At 37.8% G+C, this 23,072-nt stretch overlaps 1 protein-coding gene across 2 annotated transcripts in view; it reads left to right on the top strand.

Annotated features, from left to right (window-relative positions):
- The first annotated feature begins 4,691 nt into the window (after positions 1 to 4,691).
- LOC123873815 (runt-related transcription factor 3) overlaps positions 4,692 to 23,072 on the top strand; it is a 36,195-nt gene continuing 17,814 nt past the window's right edge. For both annotated transcript variants that reach the window (XM_045918873.1, XM_045918874.1), the window contains exon 1: positions 4,692 to 5,547. In XM_045918873.1, the coding sequence (XP_045774829.1) occupies positions 5,130 to 5,547 (418 nt within the window). In that variant the 5' untranslated portion in view covers positions 4,692 to 5,129. The remainder of the gene's footprint in view (positions 5,548 to 23,072) is intronic.

A 23,072-nucleotide genomic window follows, 5' to 3' on the forward strand; every position in this document is an offset into this window, starting at 1 on the left:
CACAGAATCTGCTTATCTGGTCAGCGGAAGGGTTGTTGAACTATCTCCCTCGCCGGTCCCTCGCAAACAATGTGCCCTCTGTGTGCAAGGACTTAAATAAAAGGTTTGATTTTGTGTTCTAAGGGCAGAATCACACAAGGGAATTTTTGTCTCAATACTTTTTATCCAATCGCTTTCGCCACACGAAGCAGGCCCTTACAAAGTGTTGAGTGATAGGAAGTCTTGTTTAGTGACGAAGTTACATTCGCACAGTAATTACGAGTTTCATAGTTCAGGTGTTTATAAATAAGAAAAAAATAACAAGTTAAACAATTAGGTAATTCAAACATCGTACCTACCACCAAGAAAATTAGCATTCAAAAACGATGCCACATTGTAAAGATAGTAAGTATATGTTCGTAGGGAACTATAAGAATTAGGTAGCTACGAGTATGTGTCTACTATATTTTTAAATTCAGATATAAGTTAGCTCTTGACTGCAATCTCACCTGATGGTCAGTGATGATGCATTTAATTGCCAACTCCAATACGTATTAGAATATTTTTTGTCGTGTTGGTCTTCCGTTTCATGTCGGGCGACATTATTGTCGTCAGCGTGGTCTAAATGTTAAATAAAAGGTTTGATTTTATGTTATAAGGCCCCAGTGTTTGCGGAACGGACCGACTGATCTGCATACCTTTATTATACTTTACAGTAGCTTTGAGGTTGTCCGGCTTTGTACTGCAGTTTTATTGCAGACCTACCTCTTGCTTGAAGCTTTGCACGGGGTTAACTTTCTATGCATAGAGTTTGTTAATTTAACTAATAACCGGTTGAACTCACATGATTCGTCCGACTAATTCGAACCCATCAGGGGTCCATTTCCCCCCTTTCCCTTTCCTTTATTCGTGATCTTTTCTCGTCGAAACTTACTTCGACTAATTACGCGAGTCAGTCAGTTATCTATATTAATATTATAAAGAGGAAACCTTTGTATTTTTGTATGTTTGTATTGAATAGGCTCAAAAACTACTGGACCGATTTCAAAATTTCTTTTCCCATTACTTAGAGGGATTCTTTCGAATCCGTATAGGCTATATTTTATCCCGGAAAATAGAAAAATTAAATGTCCACCCGTGCGAAGTCGGGGCGGGTCGCTAGTTGGTTATATTTAAAATGGATATCACTCACGATAGTTTAAACGCGTAGAGTTTGATACATATTCTAATTCTAATAAAATAATCAACACCAAACAACATCAATATTACTTGCACATTCTAGTGGTAGAGTCAAAAAGGAAAAATCTTTCCTTCTTTCTTCCCTCGTTTGAAAACTTAGATTTTACATGTAGGTTTCAATATAACGTAGATCCCCCATAACAAAAAAAGAGAGTTAGAACTTTAGAAATTCCACAAAATTCAATTTCATTCATTCCAAAATATTTTTTTTTTGGAAAAACTATTGCCTGAAGAATTGAGCAAAATAAATGTTAAATCATGATATCGTTGAAATGAGCAGTCCTTCGATGAAGAGTACTACATTCTAAATCGATAGCAAAGTATCATAATTTTACTGTTGATCAGATTAACTTCTTCCCTCACTTATAGTAAGTAGTTTAGATGCTCTAGTGTTATTATTTTACTTAAAAACAAAAACTAACTCTCTTAACTATGCTCTTTTAACTATGTTTTAGCTACCGTAGAATGATTTAAAAAATCACTCTACCCTTTGCGAACTATTTCGAGAACCATCGAGAACTTGTATCTAATAGTGAAGTCTGAGTCAGGCGGCTTGTGAAGTGACAGCTGCAGTGAACGGCACTAATGGCTATCAGCAGCTACATGACGCGAAATGAAATGGGTGAGATTTGATTACAACCACAAATTATCAACCCTATGTCAAGGCAGTAGGGTCGGGTTTGTCTTATAAAGCGAAGGCTAAAGTTTGAACGCGTAAGGCAATAGAGAAGGGGCCCTGAATGGACTGTCGTGAGATTCGTGAAGCGTGTATCTGCTATCTACTAAAACTTGGTATTTGTGCGGCTTCCTTTTGTAAATTAGTGTTTTGTTATTGACTAGGTGATGTCCGAGACATCGCCCGCATTGATTTAGGTTTCTTAACACGATAAAGTTAAACAGCACTTAAAGCCGACTACTACCCGCGAACTGCCGATAGATATCGATAGATATATAGGTACTAGAATTAGTTTTCTCTCGCTTGGTGTATTTTTAGCCCCCGACCCAAGAAGAGGGGTGTTATAAGTTTGACATGTGTATCTGTGTATCTGTTTATCTGTGTATCTATGTATCTGTTTATGGCATCGTAGCTCCTAAACTAATGAACTGATTTTTTTTTTCTTTGAAAAAGCTGGCTTGATCGAGAGTGTTCTTAGCTATAATTCCAGCATCATACGATAATCTTTGGTAACTATTCAACCAGACAAAGGTTAAAAAACAATATCGATGGTATTGATAAGATGGCAATAATATTATGTAAGGCCTAAACAGTTTTATAAAAATACCTACCTACCCAGTATCATACCAAATAAAACAAAACATGAAATATCTCAATGGCATTCACAAACTCAAATCCCAAACCTTTACACGGACCGGAAGATCTAGCCCTAGACGCAATGCATGCAAATTGAAGATGGGCGGGAGCCTGTATTTAACAGGCTTCATTAAGTAAATTCACCTCGTCCCTTCCGTTCCTCGTCAAGCCACATTAACAACCAAGTGCACTATACATGACTAGGTTCTTATAAGTGTAGTGTACCTAATAATGCTTCTTGCTTGGTCTTCTCAGATGAAAAGCACTGTCATTTCGTTTCTTTCTTTCTCTTTCTTTTTTTAATAAAGACTATTACCTAAGCATTTTAATGATAACTAACATTACCCTTTCCTCTCCAACTAAGGTAAGTATAGCTTACGCTAGGAGAAGGTATGTACGACAATGTGCGGTGGGGTTTGAACCTCCGACCTTTCAAATTTTTGAGCTATTGATGACTGTAATATTATTGATAAACAGAAAGCAATTTTGTGTGATCTGTTTGTCTTTTATGATTCTCTTACTCTGTACTGTGTCACTCATAAGTCATACAACAAATAAGGAATTATTTATTTATTTACTAGATGATGCCTGGACTTCGTCCACGTTGATTTAGGATTTTAAGAATCCCGTGGGAACTCTTTGATTTTCCAGGATAAAAAGTAGCATATGTCCTTTCCCAGAATGCAAGCTATCTCTGCACTAAATTTCGTTGCTGACAGAGAGACAGACAGACAGGCAGAAATACAGACACACTTCGCATTTATAATATGTGACAAAATACATATTAGCATGGTTCTATTTGGTTCTATACAGTTTTCAGTCGTGTAAAAAGGCTTCTCTTTGACTACTGATTTTAATGGTACTGGCAATAAAATGTTGGTGTGTTTACCAACATTTTTGGACTTCTCAGCTTGCTCTGGAGTAAGTAACTGGAAATAGCGCCTTACTGACGTAGCTAAACAACTTGGCTTATTGATATATGTAGTATGAAGTTCTCTTTAATTTTATTTTCTGAATGTTAAGAAAATTGCTTTTATCGCAACTCCGTCCGCGTTGATTTTATTTACCTACCTAGGAAATTTTTAAAAACATGTATTTTCATGATAAAAATAATCCGGGATACTTTCTCAGTATGTTTGGTCAAAATGAATTCAGTGGTTAGGCCATGGTAAAATAATATTAATAAAATTTAAAATAAACGTTACAGATTTTTAGATGTGACGTCACTCATCGCGTAGCATATATTACGCTAGACCATAGTAGATCGTAGCAGGATCGTAGCATTAGGTTTGATACTATTGTTATACTGAACGATTAGGTACCTACGTGATACAATACACTTTTTGAGTTCTTAATATAGGTAATAGACGACGTTTTCTTTATCAGATTGCAACCATTGACAATAAGTGCCCTGACCTTCTTGTTTTAGTATTGAACTACTTATTAGTCCGTAGTACGTAGCTAAGTACTTACCTTTTGAGCTCTATATTTTTAGTATACGAGAAGTGAGTTTTACAGTAACTAATTAGATATGTCGTTGAAAATATTTATGATCTAAGTAATGTAATTTGGAAGACAAATTTTGCTAGTAGTACTTGTCAATTGATTAAAATATAAATGTAATTCTGTGTATAGGCGTAATAACATCGGCAACTCACAACACTATTCACACTTTTATATGTTAGATATTAAACATTCATGCGTTGTTTTAACTACTTTGACTGGAACGTCGATGACGGCAGCAACGGCAACTGCGGAGGGCGGCAGGCGGGTGCCAGCAAGCAGTACGGCCGCTAAATGCCGCAAAGAGCAGTGCTCCATCCCGCTTACACCTACGACATCCGCGCACCTCTCGCTCGCGCCGGCGCGAACACGTGTTTATTTGTATGTTTTATCCTTCGGCGGCTTTAAACCCAACCCACCCTGACCGCAAAGTGCGCTCCGCCGCCCGCCGCGCCCGCGCCGTCGCCGTCTCTCGCTGCCGCCAGCCCGCCACCGCTGCCGCGGTACCGACTACCGACTCTCCCGCGAAACTTGCTCCGAAGTCGACGGGCGCGGACGTACTCCGCGTATTAATAGCCACGAGCGGACACCGCAACCGAGCGGTTCCGCACGCCACACGCTGAGCGAGTCGCATCACGGCCGCGCGCTACGACGCACGCACCCACACGCGGACGGGGCGCCACGAAAACCCGAAAAGCGAATTGCATCCTCGCTTCCCAAATAACAAAAAACTTCTCGAAAGCGAGAGCCACGTGCGTATCGTAAATACGGAGCGCAAAAAGTGCCGTCATTGAAACTAGTGAAAAGTTTTTTCGCCGCGCGGGGGAGACACCCCTCTGTACCGGAAAAAATCGGCCCCTCGCGTCCCCGCCCGCCGAACCTTTCATTCACCGGGAAAAAAGTGTGGCAAGGCCGTGTGACGTCACATCTAGTGGCCACGCGTTCGTTCCCTAGCAACGTGTCGCATCTCACGATAGGCTCTCCGAAGGAAGTGTTCCGCGGGTGCAAGATGGTGCCGAGTGACTCGGGGTCGGTGTGGATGTGACCAGTGTGGAGTGGGAAGTGCGATGTAGCGGGTGCGGACGCAGTGGACTCTATGTGCAGCACGCAGCGCGCGCGGGTGGCGAGGATGCACCTCACGGGCGCGTCCACGGGAGCCGTGTCGCCCGACACCAGCTCCACGCTTCTCCACGAGACGTACACGAAGATGACTTCGGACATCCTCGCGGAGAGGACGCTGGGCGACTTCCTGTCGGAGCACCCGGGGGAGCTCGTGAGGACGGGCAGTCCGCACTTCGTCTGCACGGTCTTGCCGCCTCACTGGCGCTCGAACAAGACGCTGCCCGTGGCGTTCAAAGTCGTGGCGCTAGGTGATGTGGGGGACGGCACGCTGGTCACGGTGAGGGCGGGCAATGACGAGAACTGCTGCGCCGAGCTGAGGAACAGCTCGGCGGTGATGAAGAACCAGGTGGCCAAATTCAACGACCTGAGATTCGTCGGCCGTAGTGGTCGCGGTGAGTGCTGAAGGTGCAGTTATTGTTACACAATGAGTATCTTTACACTGTATCTTTACACTGTTAGATATCTGTTACCTTGAGGTTGTTGGGTATGCTTAGAGGCTGTAATATCTTCAAACACAGGAATAAATGTTGATCCAAGTTTTGTAATCGAAATGTAAATCTAACGTACAGAAAACTATACAACTTTTATTCCAAACCACAACAATTGTTATGTTGTCAAAATAAAACTACTTAGGTAATTTGCTGTTTGCAAATTACAGTTTGTATTTTGAATGGTTCTTGGAATCATCACTAAATACAGTTCGACAGACAGAAAAAAAATTCGTAGTCTGCGCCACTGAACTGGACCACCAATCTGTAAACAAACGACATACTCGTAATTTCAAAAGCTCTTTTACAAGGAAATGAAAATAGTTTAGCATAGAGAGGTTCTAGTTTTCAGATAGTCAGGAATATTTAACAATGTTTTTTTTAACAATAATAAAAACACTACTTTTCCATTTTTAGCTGACTTAAAAAAAAGGAGGAGGTTCTCAATTCGACGGAATCTTTTTTTTTATACAGTTGCTCAAAAAGTGGCGTATTGCAGGGACGTATAGCGTTCGGGATGTGGGCTATTACATACTCGTGCTTTTTCTTACCTTTCCCGCACTCGTGCTTTTTCTTTCCCAACTGTCAAAATATTATAAAGAAAAACCAACCATGAAGTTTTTACTAAAAAAATTCATAGAAGTTTTTATGATTCATGCAAATACGTATTTCTAATAAGAAGCTACTAATTTGTTTCAATATCAGATTTAATGAGTTTGGTTAGGTTTCATTTCATTTCATCTCATTAAATTTCATTTTCATTTCATATCAATAAAAAACTTCTACTGAAGACTTGGCTGTATGGGCATAGTTCCCTTTGCCTACCAGATTGGAAGAAGATAAAAAAACTCTGCTTATATTCTACGGTTGGCGCCATTTTTCAGAAATTTTCTTTGCGAGTTTAGTTGTTGGTTGCCTAAAATGAGTAATTTCGACCCTAGTTTTTTATAAAGTTGTTTTAAATTAAATTAAATTAAGTTAGTTGAGTTTATTGTGTTTTTATTATTTTATTAAATTGCTTCATTTTTTCGCAACTGTATTAAAAATAGTCGTTCAGTACACGTGCGGAACCGTCATTGCAACTCGTTCCGACTGTCAACCCTCGCCTTCAGCTACGCCTCGGCTCGGGTAGACATTTGTCGGAACTCTTTGCAATGACAGCCTTTCCGCACTTGTAATGAAATATACTATTGTAGAAGTGTGATATTAGGTACAAAAAAAACATAATTAAGTACATTTAAATGACTTTCTCTGTTTTACTTCGTTCTTCAGTAACTTATGTAACTTATAAAACGTTAAATCTGCTGTATTTTGCGACTACCACCTTTTTACAAAAAAATGTACTGAGAAGAAACCGAAAAGATACTCGACAGAAAGTGCTCTTTTAAATAAAAATTAAATTAAAAATTTAAAAAACCCCCGACACATAAACCTCTAAAAAGTAAAAAAATAATAGGTAAGTATGTATGGGCCCTTTAAGAATAGTATAAATAGTTAAGTTTTTATCCAAGCGCTCGTTGCGCCAGGGGACCGCTACCTATCATAAACTATGAAAGTCATCTGTTGTAGGAAGATTAGTTTTTGTTAACTTTAGCGGTCCCCCGACGCAACGAACGCTTGGATAAAAACTTAACTATTTATATTATTCTTAAAGGGCCCATACATACTTACCTATTATTTTTTTACTTTTTAGAGGTTTATGTGTCGGGGGTTTTTTAAATTTTTAATTTAATTTTTATTTCACGCTTTTTAAAGTTTTATTCATAAATTACCGTTTATTTGTGCCATTCTAAAACCCAATTTCTATAATAATATAAATCCAATAAGGCAGTATCTCTTCAAAAGTAACATCAATGTTATGTTAATTATACGTTCCATGAAATATTTTTGACCGAACATCACTAAATCAAGAATTATCTGAATGACTCACATAGTTTAACACGACCAAAACGAAATATCTGTTTCTAACATGTCGTTGCTTTAAAAATGTACCCATTTTACGTAGTCGTATAATAGTTCGCTTTTCAAGATATACCTACGATTAAATTGAAATCGACTTTCACCCGATGAAATAAGGAATAAAGTGGCTTGTATTTCATTTTGTTTGTTATTGCATGTCAAATTTTTATTTGACATAACTTTCAAAAACCGGTCAAGTGCGAGTCTGCCTCACACATGAAGAGTTCCGTACAAGTTTTTTTTTTATGTAATGACAATTCAGTTGTCGGATTTTTCTGTTTACTTGGGCCACAGGAGTAGAGTGCTTGGCCTATAAGATATTTCGCTTTCTGCCTTTCATGATTCTACGTAAACGGGAAGTACCCAATTTATAAGTTTTGATTCTCTTGAAAGATGACACACAGACAGACAACGAAGTGGTGAAGGAAAACACCGTCAGAAAACCTGCATGCTTAAGAGTTGGCCATAATGCTCCCTCAAAGGTGCGTGAGGTGTGCCAATACGTGCTTGGCCAGTGTGGTAGCTTCTCATTCTGAGAGGAGATTTGTGCTCAGTAGTAAGCCGGCGATGGGTTGATCCTGATGATGATGAATTTTTAACGTATTTTGTCAAAATAAATAGAGTTCAAGCAGATAAAATATAAAGAAGGTGCGCCTAATGCATCATCCAAACCTGCGCGACAAAGCGACTACGATGCGGGAACCTCAGCCGCGCGGAGGGTCATCGCCTCCTACGATATTTAATGGTGCCATGCACACCTACGCGACTAAAACAGTCGAGGCTACATCTTTTTTTTTTCTACAGATACCTACTGAACCCTAAAAATAGTTTGACTATGGTTTGGGTTTGGGTTGATTGTTCGTGGCCTTTGGTTGACTGTTGGATATTATAATTGAATTGATGTTTTCTCATTTAACTGTGATTATAATATTTTATAAATTAGAAACTCCGCGCCTACGATCCAAAATATCGGAGTTTTCCAAAACATTATTTTCAAATAAATAATTATGTATCTAAGCAACGTCCATCTTGACAGCTTGACATTTGCCAATTGACATAATATTATGAACCTCTGTTACAATAGTGAAAGATCCCAGGGCCACCAGCCGTCACGTATTTTCTGACGAACGAAATGTGGACGATTGAGTAGTGTTAGTATGTACTAAGAACGCATGCCTACAGACCTGCTAGCTTGCTTAGACGGCCAATTTTCAGGTATCAGGTAATCAAGGTACATAAAAACATTACTTACCTCACGTGAATTCTCCAATTTTTTTAATTTTTAGCTGTTTTTTTTTAAATATTAATAATTAATTGACATAAGTAAACTATAAGAGAGTGAGAGAGAAGTCAATATATCCTAATACATGTCTTACTCAGTCTCATGCGCGTAGATAATGATGTCCTCGCGCTCAAACCCACAGAGGCATTAAAATTGAATTTAGGGGATGATTGGCCCTCTGGATCGGTCTGTCTTCTTGTAAAAGGTTTTAAAATAGTTGTCTGGTGGACATATATAAAAATGGAGCATCAGAATTTACGTGCAGTTAAGTAATTACTTATTTTGGGAGCTTTAAAACGTCTGCAAAGCAATACGGCCGACGCGGGAAGTGTCTGGGAGTATTGGCGACATATTTTTAAGGACATTGCCTAAAATATACGTAAAAATCAGTTTGGAGAATTTACGTGAGGTAAGTAATGGTTTTATGTACCTTGATTATCAGATACCTGAAAATTGGCCGTCTAAGCAAGCTAGCACGTAGGCTAGGCATGCTTTCTTAGTACTTACTAACACTACTCAATCGTACATATTTCCTGTGTCAGAAATTACGTAACCTCTGGTGGTCCTGGGATAAAAGTAATAAGAAAACCAGAAAAGAGCTGATAACTTCCAAACGGCTGAACCAATTTTTTTGGATTATAGCTAAGAACACTCTCGATCAAGCCACCTTTCAAACAAAAAAAACTAAATTAAAATCGGTCCGTTCGTTTAGGCGCTACGAGGCCACAGACAGATACACAGATACACAGATACACAGATACACAGATACACAGATACACAGATACACACGTCAAACTTATAACACCCCTCTTTTTGGGTCGGGGGTTAAAAAACAGCATTCTACAATATTTACACGACTGCTCAAAAATGATAAAAGTTTTCAGGGTATAGTTCTTACAATTCACGAAGGTAACATGAATACATTCATTCATTGTAACATGAATTGTCATGACGGTATGTATGAATGCGAGTGTCTTCCACCATAACTTACTTCTAAATGACATTCGTGTTAATTTTTTCAATTATTACTCGTTAACAATGCATTCTAATGTAAAATTTGAATTTGAATTTGTATAGGACCAATCTGTATGCTGATAAACCTGAACCTGAACCTGAACCTTGGAGCAATGGTACTTAAGGCGGGCGGTGCATGTTAGAGTAAATTTAAATATAACACCATATATTTACTGTAGATTTTCTTCATAAAAAGCAATTCTTAAAAAAACTCTAGGTAGGTATGCCTACTACCTAGTTTGCATGCAGGAAATCATAAATAGCAAATATGTAGTATAATATTTCTTTAAAAAAAAAAAAAAAATTACATGCTTTTTAAAAACGTATTAAAGCTTTTAACCTGTGATTTCAGCTAATAGGCCAACTGTTAAAAAATCGTGTTATGCTCTCTCGCATAGTTTATTTTCCCGTTTTAAATATATTTGTTAAAGATTGGGTCATTTATATTTTATTTGGGTAAGCAGTCTACATCTGATATAAGAACGATTAAAACTAATTACTTATTTTGTGGATTTGTACGGTTGGCCTCAGAATTCGAGTAGCAATTCAGCGAAACTATTGCATCGAAAACCTGCCGCACTTATCAACATTTTCTGTACACACGCCAAACACACCTAACACGTGTGCATAACTGTGCCACGCGGATATGATCATTAGGGTGCTAAACGACTTACGGCCTTTGACTGTATATCCACACTACGCTTACACCCATTAGCTAAAAATGTAATATTTCAATATCACGACATGAATTCACAATAGCTAATACGTGCCTACTCTGTCTACATTCAGATGTGAACTTTATCTCTGCAGTATCAGGATTGAGAAGTTAGAAAAAGAAGTTCAATGAAAAAGTCTACCGAAGTAGGTATACTAGTATAATTGGTAGACCCTCACTTGTCCTCACTGTTGAGATGGGATTTTTTTTTCTAATCTTTTTTCTATAGCGGCAAAGACGTCTACCTATGTGAAGATTCTACAAGAATCAGTTCAGTGAGTAACTTTAAAATCTGTTACAAAACTTGACTTAAGCATTTTTTAGAAATTCTACCTCTATAAGTCAGCCCTTGACTGTAATCTCACCTAGTGGTACCGAAGCAAGGATGTAGTCTAGATAATAAGGAGCTAATCTGATAGGCGTAAAGTATTAAACCCATACCTCTAATAACCTGCTACGTGGCATCGCACCCAGGGAACGTTAATCGCTTGCTAGGGTGATAACTTATAACTAGCCTCAACCAAGTTCACCCACTGAACGAAAATACAAAATGGTATTATTATGAAACTGAAACTGAATGAAATTGTTAGAACAAAACAATCTTAAAGAAAACATCAACAAATTAACATTCAAACAAGAAATTTAAAGTCAATCCTACCACCCTAATAATGTCATTCATTCAAATGTTACAAGCAAAGTTTGTGAAAGCGTACGATTGAGAAGAGATCAAAACTTTTAGCGAGGTGCTTAAAAAGTTCTCAATGTCAAATAGGGCGGAATGTCCGGAACCGCCCTACACTGCCCGCCCTTCCTTAAGAAATAACATGAATGAAACGGGATTTCTTAACATTTTGCTGTTTTTGTGCAGATTCATTCTTACTTATTATTTTTTCAAAATAAAATAGTTACAATATTTTCCCACGTTAAACATGTATTTACTAAGCAATAGATTGAAACTTGGAATATAGATGGTATATTTTTGTATTTAGATGAAGGTATATAAAATAACCTATATAAAAATTCAATTATCTGTGTACCTATATTCTTCAAAACAAAAAGACCTAATAAAAATATTTCCAAAATCAAGGTAATTTTCTTTGTGACGTCACCCACCCCGTGTCACTTTTACAATCACGATGAATCTATTGACACCTCATTCGTTAAAATCTACCAATTCGTTAGGTTGCAGTGGATGCAGGTGACATCTAACATTTTTAATACATACATATTATCTATTATCTACAACTATCCGAAAAACATTACCCTCCTTTTAGTACAGTCGGGAGAATAAGAATAATAAGACTGACAGACAACGTACAGCCTTAATGGACTAAGAGCCCAAGAGGGCCAGACCTTCGTTATTTTATAAAAGCTGTATGTTTCTATACATATTGTCCCCAACTCAGGGAGGAACGATCAGCGACTATGAAGATACTACAACGACTAGGGAAATAGCAGGTAACAAAGGTGTAAAATTTCTTACGTCAATCGTTTCTGACCTGTTATCTCCCAAAGCCACCATGATCCAACATCATAGCCGCTGATCGTACTTTCCTATTTTGGGGAGAATACGCAGATAAACTTTCAGTTTTTATAAAAAAACGAAGGTCTGGCTCTCGTTGGCTCTCTCTCTATAACTGCTGGATCTAGAAACTTTACATGTAGGTTCTCTCTATAACGTAGACCTGCAATAAGAAAGTATTGTAAGAAATTCGAAGCGGGTCCTTAAAAACCTAAAGCTTAACTACTTACTGTTATTATTAGTGAAAAGAAGGTTGGTTTCTTATGGGGTCTTATGCATCAGTTAAGATAGGATTTTACAAAATTCCATTCCTAAGATAGTAAAATGGGGGTTGGAGTATTGTATGAAAGTCGTATCTAACTATGAAAGCTGTATGAAGTTCGGCCATAGTGGTATTCTTAGAGTTCTATCCCAATTGGTAAAAAGTATCTATAGCGAGACTGAAGCGAATGACTAAATGAGGCCTTTTACAATGGGAAAATTTCTTAATCTCATGGGAAATTAAAAATTGTACGCGGTTGAATTCGCGGGCAACAGCTAGCTAATAAGTAGAGAGATTTGACGATGTTGACGACCTACCTGGCGCAGTGGTAAGCGCTGTGGTCATGAACGTATTAATAATTAATTATATCTCTATGGCTGTGATCTTATTAGTAGTAGGTCCCGGGTTCGATTCCCGACATTTTTTATAATTTCTCAGGTCTGGTCTGGTGGGAGGCTTTGTTCGTGGCTAGTTATCTATCACCACCAAGCGATTTAGCGTTCCGGTGTAGAAACCAAAGGGGTATGTATGGGTTTAATGAAACTTCCAGGATATCCCGCTACAATCTTAGACAGAATCATCACTTACAACAGGTGAGATTGCAGTCAAGGAATAACTTAACTTGTATCTGAATAAAATAAAATAAATAGATATAAACGTAACTTTTACACAAAATAGCATACTATAAAATCCATCGCGTGCACTGTTTTCAGGTGAGACTTTGCGTGTAAAACCTGTTTAAGTCAGCCCTAACAACACGGCTTCTGTCATAAGTTTTAATGTCTTCGAATTAAAAAAAAGTTGGGACGATGTGAAACAATCCTTGTTTGAAAACATAAACGGTGGCAAATTTTTAACTAGGTATACAATCTCATATTATGCTCTCAAACATTTCACACATTTTTAAAAACAAAAATGGCATTACCTATATATAAAAACCGGCCAAGCGCGAGTTCCGTACCTTCGTACAAGAAATAACCACCACCATTAAAATTGCCTATGTCCCTTGGAATTTTTAAAACTAAATTAAAAACATATCTTCTTCTGCAACAAAAAATTACAACTTAAAATTAATTATCATATTAAATATTTGCTTTACTATTTGGATCGGCATAGCATCGTTACAGCACATAAGCCGCACATTAATTATAAATTATTATTAGATTACTTTCATTATTTTTCTTACTTGCCCGGATAATACCGGTATACCTGCCTCTTCTCGTGTTTTAATTTTTTAATATACCTTAATTTTCATATTGCTAGTCTTTTTGTTTTGTTTTAAGTGTTTTGTTTAATCCTTGCTTTATTTTACATATTGTCGAAACTAAATTATTTGTATTTAAGTATCTCATGGTCCGTGACCTCACTTTTTTAGGCTCCCACTGAAAACCAGCGCTGCAGCTTGCTGCAGCATTATGCTGAGTGGGAGACCTCTGTTTGGTCACATGTGACACATTCATTTTAGTATATTTTAGCTCATAAGTATAATATTATGTAGAATAACTCGATTAGTTTTAAGATACATTGTAGTGTTACAGTGACCTAATAAAAAAGTTTTCTTTCTTTCTTTCTTAAATAACACTTTTTTTACTTTTCATGGCGGCTTTTGATTTTTTATTATTTGTTTTTTATAGCGGCAATAGAAAAATATTTTTAAAATTTTCAGCTCTCTATGCATAACGGTTCACGAGATACAGCCCACTGCCAGACAGACGGACGGACAGACGAACGGACGGCGAAGGTTTAGTTATTGGTAAAGCGGCTAAGGTTGGTTAAGTTTTCGCCGCAAAATGAGATCTGTGATATTTTAGATTTTATTTTATTTTAGATTTTTATTTTAGATTTTTTGTAAATTGACCCAATAGGGTTCAAATTCGGGCACGCATTTCTAACTTTTCGGAGTTATGTGCGTTTTAAGCAATCAAATATCACTGGCTGTAACGCCATGAAAGAAAAATTGTTAGGAAACCTGTATGCCTGGGAGTTACCATCAAAATGTTCTCAAGATATGTGATGTATGCCAATCCGCACTTGGCTTGTTAGACTATGGGCAAGTCTAAAGCCTAGTCAAATAGCCAAACCTTAGTCTTGAGAGGTGACCAGTGCTCAATAATGAGTCGGCATGGTTGATCATGATGATGATGAACTCAGCCTGGGGTCGCCTACTCAAAACCAGACAAGAATGTTTGTTGAAATGGTACAAAATGACTAAATTATTGTTGCGCTATCAATTCTAACCAAAACAATTAAACTGGCCTATCTAAATCATAATAGCTAGTGTGAACCGACGTGACACCACAATGCATAGTTACGTAACTTGCGGGCCGCGCTTAGTTAGCACAACTACCCCGAAACCGAGAGGCAACCATAAATGAAATGGTAGTTTTCCGCGGCTAACCGGGCGCGGCCGGGTCGCTCGCCGGTTAACCGGGCCCGCTGCGGCCACGTTATGGTTGACAAGGGCCTGTTACGGCCGTCGACCGCGTGCGTGCCACAGCCTACACGATGTTTGCGTGTAGCGCCGCCGCGACCGATCGCAACTTTACTTTTCACTTTTGAAAGGGGACTCACGCACGCTCCGATTAAAATTTTATCGACTATTGATCTCTAAGGAGCCATTTTTTTATACGACTGCCCATTATGTGTATTTCTTTATTCCATAACTCCCAAATGCCTCAAAAGGTTTGAACATAACGGGGTATCGTTGGAATCCTTACATCATTTCTAGTTGGCAAGGGCCTGTTACGGTCGCTAACCACGTGCGTGCCACAGCCTACAAGATGTTTGCGTGTACCGACTTCCGCTGCCGCGACTGATCGCAACTTTACTTTTCACTTTTGAAAGGGGACTCACGCACACTCCGATTTCTTTTACTAAGTGACGATTGAGTATTCTCTAAGGAGCTATTCTTTGTACACGACTGCCTTAATACCGGCCAAGTGCGCGTTGGACTCGCGCACCGAGGGTTCCGTATTACAGAAGAAGTAAAACAGCAAGACTCACTCTTGTTAACGAACCGCAAAACTAACTTGTAGAGGTTTATGGTAATATCAAAAAACGATGATGTTTGGAGCGTTAGTTTTGTTTATTTGTAAAGTATAAATAAACTTCCATTGACCAAAACTGTTTTAGATATTTCGATTTGTAAACTTCGGAGATAAGGGCGGAGGAACGGTATTTTTTTGGTCACTAAGCACGATAAATCAAAAACTATTATGCATAAAAATAAATTAAAATCTGATTTTAAACGTACAGGTAAAGGCCCTTTCATATGAAACCCCCATTTGATATAGCTATCTTACTTTGAAAATTGAAAATACTAATTTTATTATTAGTTCATTAACACTTTTTAATTTTTACTGTGATGTTACCACAAATTCACGGTTTTCAGATTTTCCTTTTATTTGTGCTATAAGACCTACCCACTGAAATTAAAATAAACTTAACTAATGTTAATAGTTTAAATTGACTAATTATTATGAAATTTTAATTTTTGATTCTACAATCAATTTGAAAATCACATTGAGATTGAGGCCTGTTAGGTTAGATATACATTACCAATGTTGTCACGCGATATGCGACATCGCAATCCTGATATGAATTAGGTATAATTGATGGTATTGACAATTTATTTAAGTATTGACAGCACCACAATGTAGGTACGTCATATACGGATGTTCTTGAAACCCTGATGTCAAACTACCGTATTGATATTGTAAGACCCCTCAATGTATTGTGTGTCGAACAGTAAAGAAATAGTTTTGTTTGTCTTGATTACGAGTGCTAAATAGATCATAATACCTGCCTACTTAGTAAAAAATATATATTCGGTTCTTCGTTGCTTGATGTAACAGTATCAACGTATTCATAAAACTGGGATGCAATAGTAATGAAAGCGAGGTCGGAGCGCCACAATATATTCGTATAAAGAATTTCTTCAAAGGAAAATTTTTATTCAAATGGCTCTGCGACCGCAAGCGTGGCCCCGCCTCCACGGAAGACGTTGCTTTTCCGACATTTTCTATTGGACGGCGCGGGGAGGCGGTGTCTTCTTCTTCGAGACCAACTTTTCATTTGCACAACTCTGAAATATTGCCGGATTAAAACACTGCGCGGAAGTTGCCTTGCGGTTTCTGGATTCGCTCGTTTTATTTTTTCATTCGGATCTTCCATTACTTCAGAAGCGTAAATATTCAGTGAAGTTATTTAGAAGGTCTGGCGATATTAAGTTGGGTACCTACTGCTTATATTTTGATTATAAATATAGAGTTCTGCTCTTGCTCATTGCCAGTATTTTACCGAACCAATCACGATCCTCAATTTTGAATGTATCAATGGAAAATCAATCAAGTATTTTCCTTTTCCTCCATTTTCCGTCCGTTTGTCCATTCATCCGTTAGTGCGTATATAATATCCTCTGAAAAAATAAACATAGGTACCTAATTCTTTCAAATTCATATTATGATATTTATTTACATCGATCATGTAAATAGGCACCTGAGTAACTATAATAAAAAAATATAAAACTTTTGTTTAGGGGGCCCTCATAGAAACAAATGAAGGTCAAGTTATTATTTTTGGCTTTATTTATAAACTTATCGGGTATCTAATGTTAAAAATATTTTTTAAGTAAGGAAATCACAAAAGAATTATTTTTTAGGTTGTCTTCAAAATTAAAGATTTTTTTGGGTATCAAAGTCCTATTTTGTCCTAGGGTCTATCTCAAAAATATCTTTCCATCAAAAGATTTAAATTTAAACCTTTAAGTAGTGCTTTAGTAAATAATAATATAATACACTTTTTCTTTGCAAAAGTTTCCCGTTTGCCAATAAGTACCTAGGTAAGTAGATAAGTATGAACTAAGTAGAATGTTTGCCAATAGGTAGGTACAAACTAGAATGAGGTCTCAGTCCAGGGTGAACCACAATAGTAATTATTTTTAGCCCCCGACCCAAAAAGAGGTGTTATAAGTTTCACGTGTGTAGGTATCTGTCTATGGCATCGTAGCTCCTAAACTAATGAACCAATTTTAATTTAGTTTTTTTTGTTTGAAAGGTGGCTTGATCAATAGTGTTCTTAGCTACAATCCAAGAAAATCGGTTCAGCCGTTTGAAAGTTATCAGCTCTTTTCTAGTTACTGTAACCTTCACTTGTCGGGGGTGTTATAAATTTTTAATTTATACTTGTGGCTTATGTACGTATAATAAATATTCCCCCTTAAATAAATAATTCGAAGATATACCTACCTTATAAAATTTCGATTCCAAAAGGAACCCGAACATACTCATACTTTGAAGAACACGAAACTTTTGACGCGTCAAGTTTTGTTGAAGGGCGCGTTCTCCCATGCACAGGAATAATTAATGCAGAGGCCAGACTAGACAATACCTAGACCTAAGCAGTTACGTAGCTAGGTACGTCGATATATATATGTAATGTACAGCAAGCGATTAATATCGTCACGAGATAAGCCGTAAATGAGTTTACAGATCAACGCAGCAACTTGGTTGACATCAGCAAATTAATTGCGTCAACGGTCAAACGGATTGGCATAAGTACTTACTTAGGTATACTTAACATACCTTTGAGATTATTTTTTTAAATATATAGACTAGCACTTGGCTGCAATCAGACCTGCGAGCAAGTGATGGAGTGCGCTATAGAAAATGCCTATTCACTCTTGACTTTAAGGTCAGTACCCATATTAAAAGTGCCTGATGCTCATCGACCGTCCGTTGTGCCAGATCCTTTTTCCCACGCACATGCAAAGTGTGGAATCAACTCCCATCGGCGGTGTTCCCACTAGATTACATCATGGGGTTATTCAAGGGGCGGACCAATTCCTGAAAGGCCGGCAACGCATCGGCGGTACTTCTGGTGCTGCAAATGATGGGCGGCGGTAATCACTTAACACCAGGTGACCCGCCTGCTCGTTTGCACGCTATAATTTAAAAAGAGAAAAACTGATGCTGGAAGGGCATTCCATATCCTAACGGTTCGGATTAGAAACGAGGAAGCAAATCACTTCGTACGTGTCCGAGGAATTTCAACTATGTACCTATAGATGCAGACCATATGCAGACCTTGACGATGCCTTGCCGTACGACGGTTTTGCGATATTATGGAGAACTCTCAAGCATGTATAGGTTTCCTCACGATGTTTTCCTTCACTGTTAAAGCACGTGAGATTTATATGCTGTAAATAAATGCACATAGCTCCGAAAAGTTAGAAGTGCGTGCCCGGGATCGAACCCCCGAGCTCCCAAATAGGAGGCCGATGTCTTAATCTCTAGGTCATCACTGATTTTCAGTAGTTGTAGAGTATGTTTCAGTATTCAGCGGTAAGTAAGACAGGAATATTAATTCAGTCAATTAGCGAGTACGTAAGCATTAGCACGTCGTTACGTCGGAAGTCGTAATCGGCGCGACTGACACGGTAAGGCGTGTATTTGACAGCTGTCAAATTGGATTGCATCCAGCTATTAGGAAATGTCGTCTGCGTCGCTCGAGAGCGATAGGTTTGTGTGGATACGATACTATTTGATTCAGCAGGTTAGGATTTAAAACACCGGATAGGCAGGTAGGCGCATATTTTTACTTAGATATAGGTTTATATGTAAGTATCCCTACCTACTTACATAACGTAAAAGTAGACGTTCTAGAAGTGTTAGGTACTTGTAAACTGTGGAAAGATACCTCCTAAGTACCTTAAAGTATTAAATAGTAAGTTAGACGCGGACTTCGTCTGTGTTGGTGTTAGCTGGCGGGCGTGCTCTACCTTTTTGGAGTTTTTTTTTTTTTGTTAAAACTGACTGGAAAGCGCTCTAAAGGGCTGCTGTGCGTATGTCGGCGAGTGCCGGCACAGACGGGGTCCATACTTGTATATTTTAACTAACTTGTTACAAATAACTACAAACTTGACATTGGCTCATCTTTGTAAAGCCAGACGAGAGAGAAAAAAAAAAGTTAGACGCAATTAATGTTCAAATTATTGGAAAATTGGCAATATTTTACCTAAGAAAAATGTACAGTTTTTACTAGGTAAATTCAGACAATAATAATTGCATGTTTGGAACTAGGAGAGCTTTATGATTCAAATTAATTAATTATCGCAAAACACAAAACAATAGGTACGTGGTCAAATACAACATCATCTTCATCACCATCATCAGTTAGTTGTACATAGTAAAAGTATGTAATAATAATTAGATATAAATAATTTAAGTTAACTTAGCTATCGCATTAGGTTAGCCTGTAATGATAGTTTTAAGTGGTCAAAATAAATAAATAAATAAATAAATCATTACCAACCCATCGTCGTCTCACTACTGAGCACAGGTCTCTTCTCAGAATGACAAGGGTTTGGACATAGCACGGCATAGCTGGAAAAGTGCGGATTGGCAGACTTCGCATACCTTTGAGAACATTAAGAAGAACTCTCAGGCATGCAGGTCGCCTCTCGATGTTTTCTAGCAAGTATTAAAATCCCTTTGACCCGTTTTATATAACTCAAAAAAATCACCATCAAACATTGATTGTGTTTTGTTATTATTATTTTGCAAATATTTTGAGTTACAGTAAGATGAAAAGATGAAAAATTAGAATTGATCGAGCTATAAGATTAATGATTTGATTTGATGTCCCCTTCCAATTACTCTTTCACGTTCACTTGCGTATCCCGGTAACAACGTCAGTGCGAGCAAATTGCTGGGTGGACGTAGTGGCAAGTGGCGGTAAGCACTGTTCGTACAGTTTAGTTGCTAATTTACTGCTACATTATGCTTTCAAGCGACAAGATAGCAACGTTAATGGCTAAAATTAATTCATAGATACATTCAATCTTAGAGCACTTAGGGCCGACGCATACATATATGTACTTATCTTGTGGAGTAGAGCTCGCCTGAATCCAGCGGCTCCCTCTGACTGTACAGGTGTGACTCAATAATCACAAGTGTAAATTAAAAATTTATAACACCCCTGACAAGTGAAGGTTACAGTAACTAGAAAAGAGCTGATTGATAACTTTCAAACGGTTGAACCGATTTTCTTGGATTATAGCTAAGAACACTCTCGATCAAGCCACCTTTCAAACAAAAAAAACTAAATTAAAATTGGTCCATTCGTTTAGGCGCTACGATGCTACAGACAGATACACAGATAGACACGTCAAACTTATAACACCCCTCTTTTTGGGTCGGGGGTTAAAAACTATCAAGTAATTTAAATCGAAGCTAGCGAGCGACAATATACTCGGCCCTGAAATGTTAATTGATATTTACTAAGTAAGTAATGTGATTAAAAGTTGTCTAATCTCTAGTCAAATCAAAGTCTCGCCTATCACCCGCACCATGCTACAACATCGATGGCTACAACGAAAAAACTATGTAGGTATAGCAAAATATTTTGAATTCCAATAAGATGAATGATTTAACTTGTTCCCTTCCAATAACTCGTTCACTTGCGTATCCTGGTAACAACGTCAGTGCTTGTAAATTGCTGGGTGGAAGTAGTGGCAAGTGGCGGTAAGCACTGTTCGTACAGTTTAGTTGCTAATTGCGTCACATGTACAGGATATAACTGTTACATTATGCGTTCAAGCGACAAGGTAGCAAGGTTAATGGCTAAAATTAATAAATAGATACATTCAATCTAAAAGTACCTACTTAGGGCTGACGCGCAGGTTAACCTACATATGGTAACTTAATTTAGTTACTTTAGCTATCAAATTAGGCTAACCAGTAATGATCGTTTAAGTTGTTCTAATTATAAAACTTTTAACAAGTGTAAATTAAAAATTTATAACACCCCCGACGATTCAAAGTATTTGAGTTTTCCAAAACATCATTTTCAAATAAATAATTATGTATTTAGGCAACGTCCATCTTGACAGCTTGACATTTGTCTATTGACATAATATTATTATGAACCTAACGGTTATCTAACCTTCTTTTCTACAAGAAAACTAGAAAAGAGCTGATAACTCTTAAACGGCTGAACCAATTTTTTTAGATTATAGCTAAGAACACTCTCGATCAAGCCACCTTTCAAACAAAAAAAACTAAATTAAAATCGGTTCATTCGTTTAGGCGCTACGATGCCACAGACAGATACACAGATACACAGATACACAGACACACAGATACACAGATACACAGACACACAGATACACAGATACACACGTCAAACTTATAACACCCCTCTTTTTGGGTCGGGGGTTAAAAAAAGAGCACGTATACACACTACTCCCTATGCTTGAGGTATACTTTTGTGTAACAACTTAAACTCTGCTTTACGTATTTTGACATCATCATTATCAACAGATAGACGTCCACTACTGGACATGGGTCTCTTTTAGAGACTTCTACATCATAGTCTTGCACGACTTAAACCACCACCACTCCCTGCGACGCTTAGAATTAAGTTTGTACCAGTATACCAGACGTTAACCTATCGATTTCTTCGTATAAGCATTGTATAAACACATTTGAATTCCACTGAAAAGATTTTTATCACATCGTATCCCTAAATTAAACTGTTTCAACTCAAAAACCTTTAGAGCAAATTTTTATCCATCCATCAGCCTGTATGCGTCCACTGCTGGACATAGGCCTTTCCAAGAGCGCGCCACCAAACACGGTCCTCCGCCTTCCTCATCCACCCGCTCCCCGCCACCTTCTTCAGGTCATCGGTCCAGCGGGCAGGAGGTCGTCCCACAATGAGAGCGAGATAACCTAATTTTTTTATACCCGACTCGATTATTGATTATATGAGCATGGATGATGCAACTAATTAATTATTATTATTGTTAGTAATTTCAATAAAATCCATATGGAGTACCTCAGGGGAGCGTACTTGGTCCTTTACTGTTCCTCTTGTACATAAATGACCTCCCCAATACAATCTCACATAAATGTTTTCTATACGCAGATGATACAACAATTGTAGTTAAAACAAAGGACAAACAAACTCTTGAAAAACAAACAAATGAAGCACTTAAATCTGTTGTACAGTGGCTAAATGAAAACAATCTTAGCATTAATATGAAAAAAACCCACTATGTACAGTTTCAAACACTTAACTCTCATCCAGCAGATATAACAGTAATGTATGAATCGTATAACATTGATAAATCTGATACATCCTTATTTCTTGGACTGACTTTAGATAAGTTTTTCAATTGGAAAGTTCATATTGAAGAATTATGTAAGAAAATTGACAGATTCGTGTATGTCTTGAAAAAGCTTTCGCAAGTCAGTAATAAACGAACTGCCCTACTAGCATACCATGGGTATGTATCGTCGATTTTGCGATACGGTATTTTACTATGGGGAAATTCTGTAGACGCTACAAAAGCATTTATCAAACAGAAAGCTTGTGTTCGATCAATATGTCGAGCTGAAACTTTGGACAGCTGCAAACCATTGTTTAGGGAGAATAAAATTCTACCGTTACCATGTCTTTATATATACGAAGCACTGCTATTTGTAAAGAAAAACCCTAATCTATTTCCCACATTAAAAGAAAAATATCCTAATAAGAGAGGCAGGCCATATCCACAATTTAAACTCTGGGCTCCACCACAAAGGTTGGCTGTCTTTTCACACAATTCGCCATGCATGGCTGTTGCCTTGTATAACAGACTTCCAGACTGTAAAAAAAATTTGCCGCTTTTAAA

This window comes from Maniola jurtina, chromosome 17 (assembly GCF_905333055.1).
Source record: "Maniola jurtina chromosome 17, ilManJurt1.1, whole genome shotgun sequence".
Lineage (NCBI taxonomy): Eukaryota > Metazoa > Arthropoda > Insecta > Lepidoptera > Nymphalidae > Maniola > Maniola jurtina.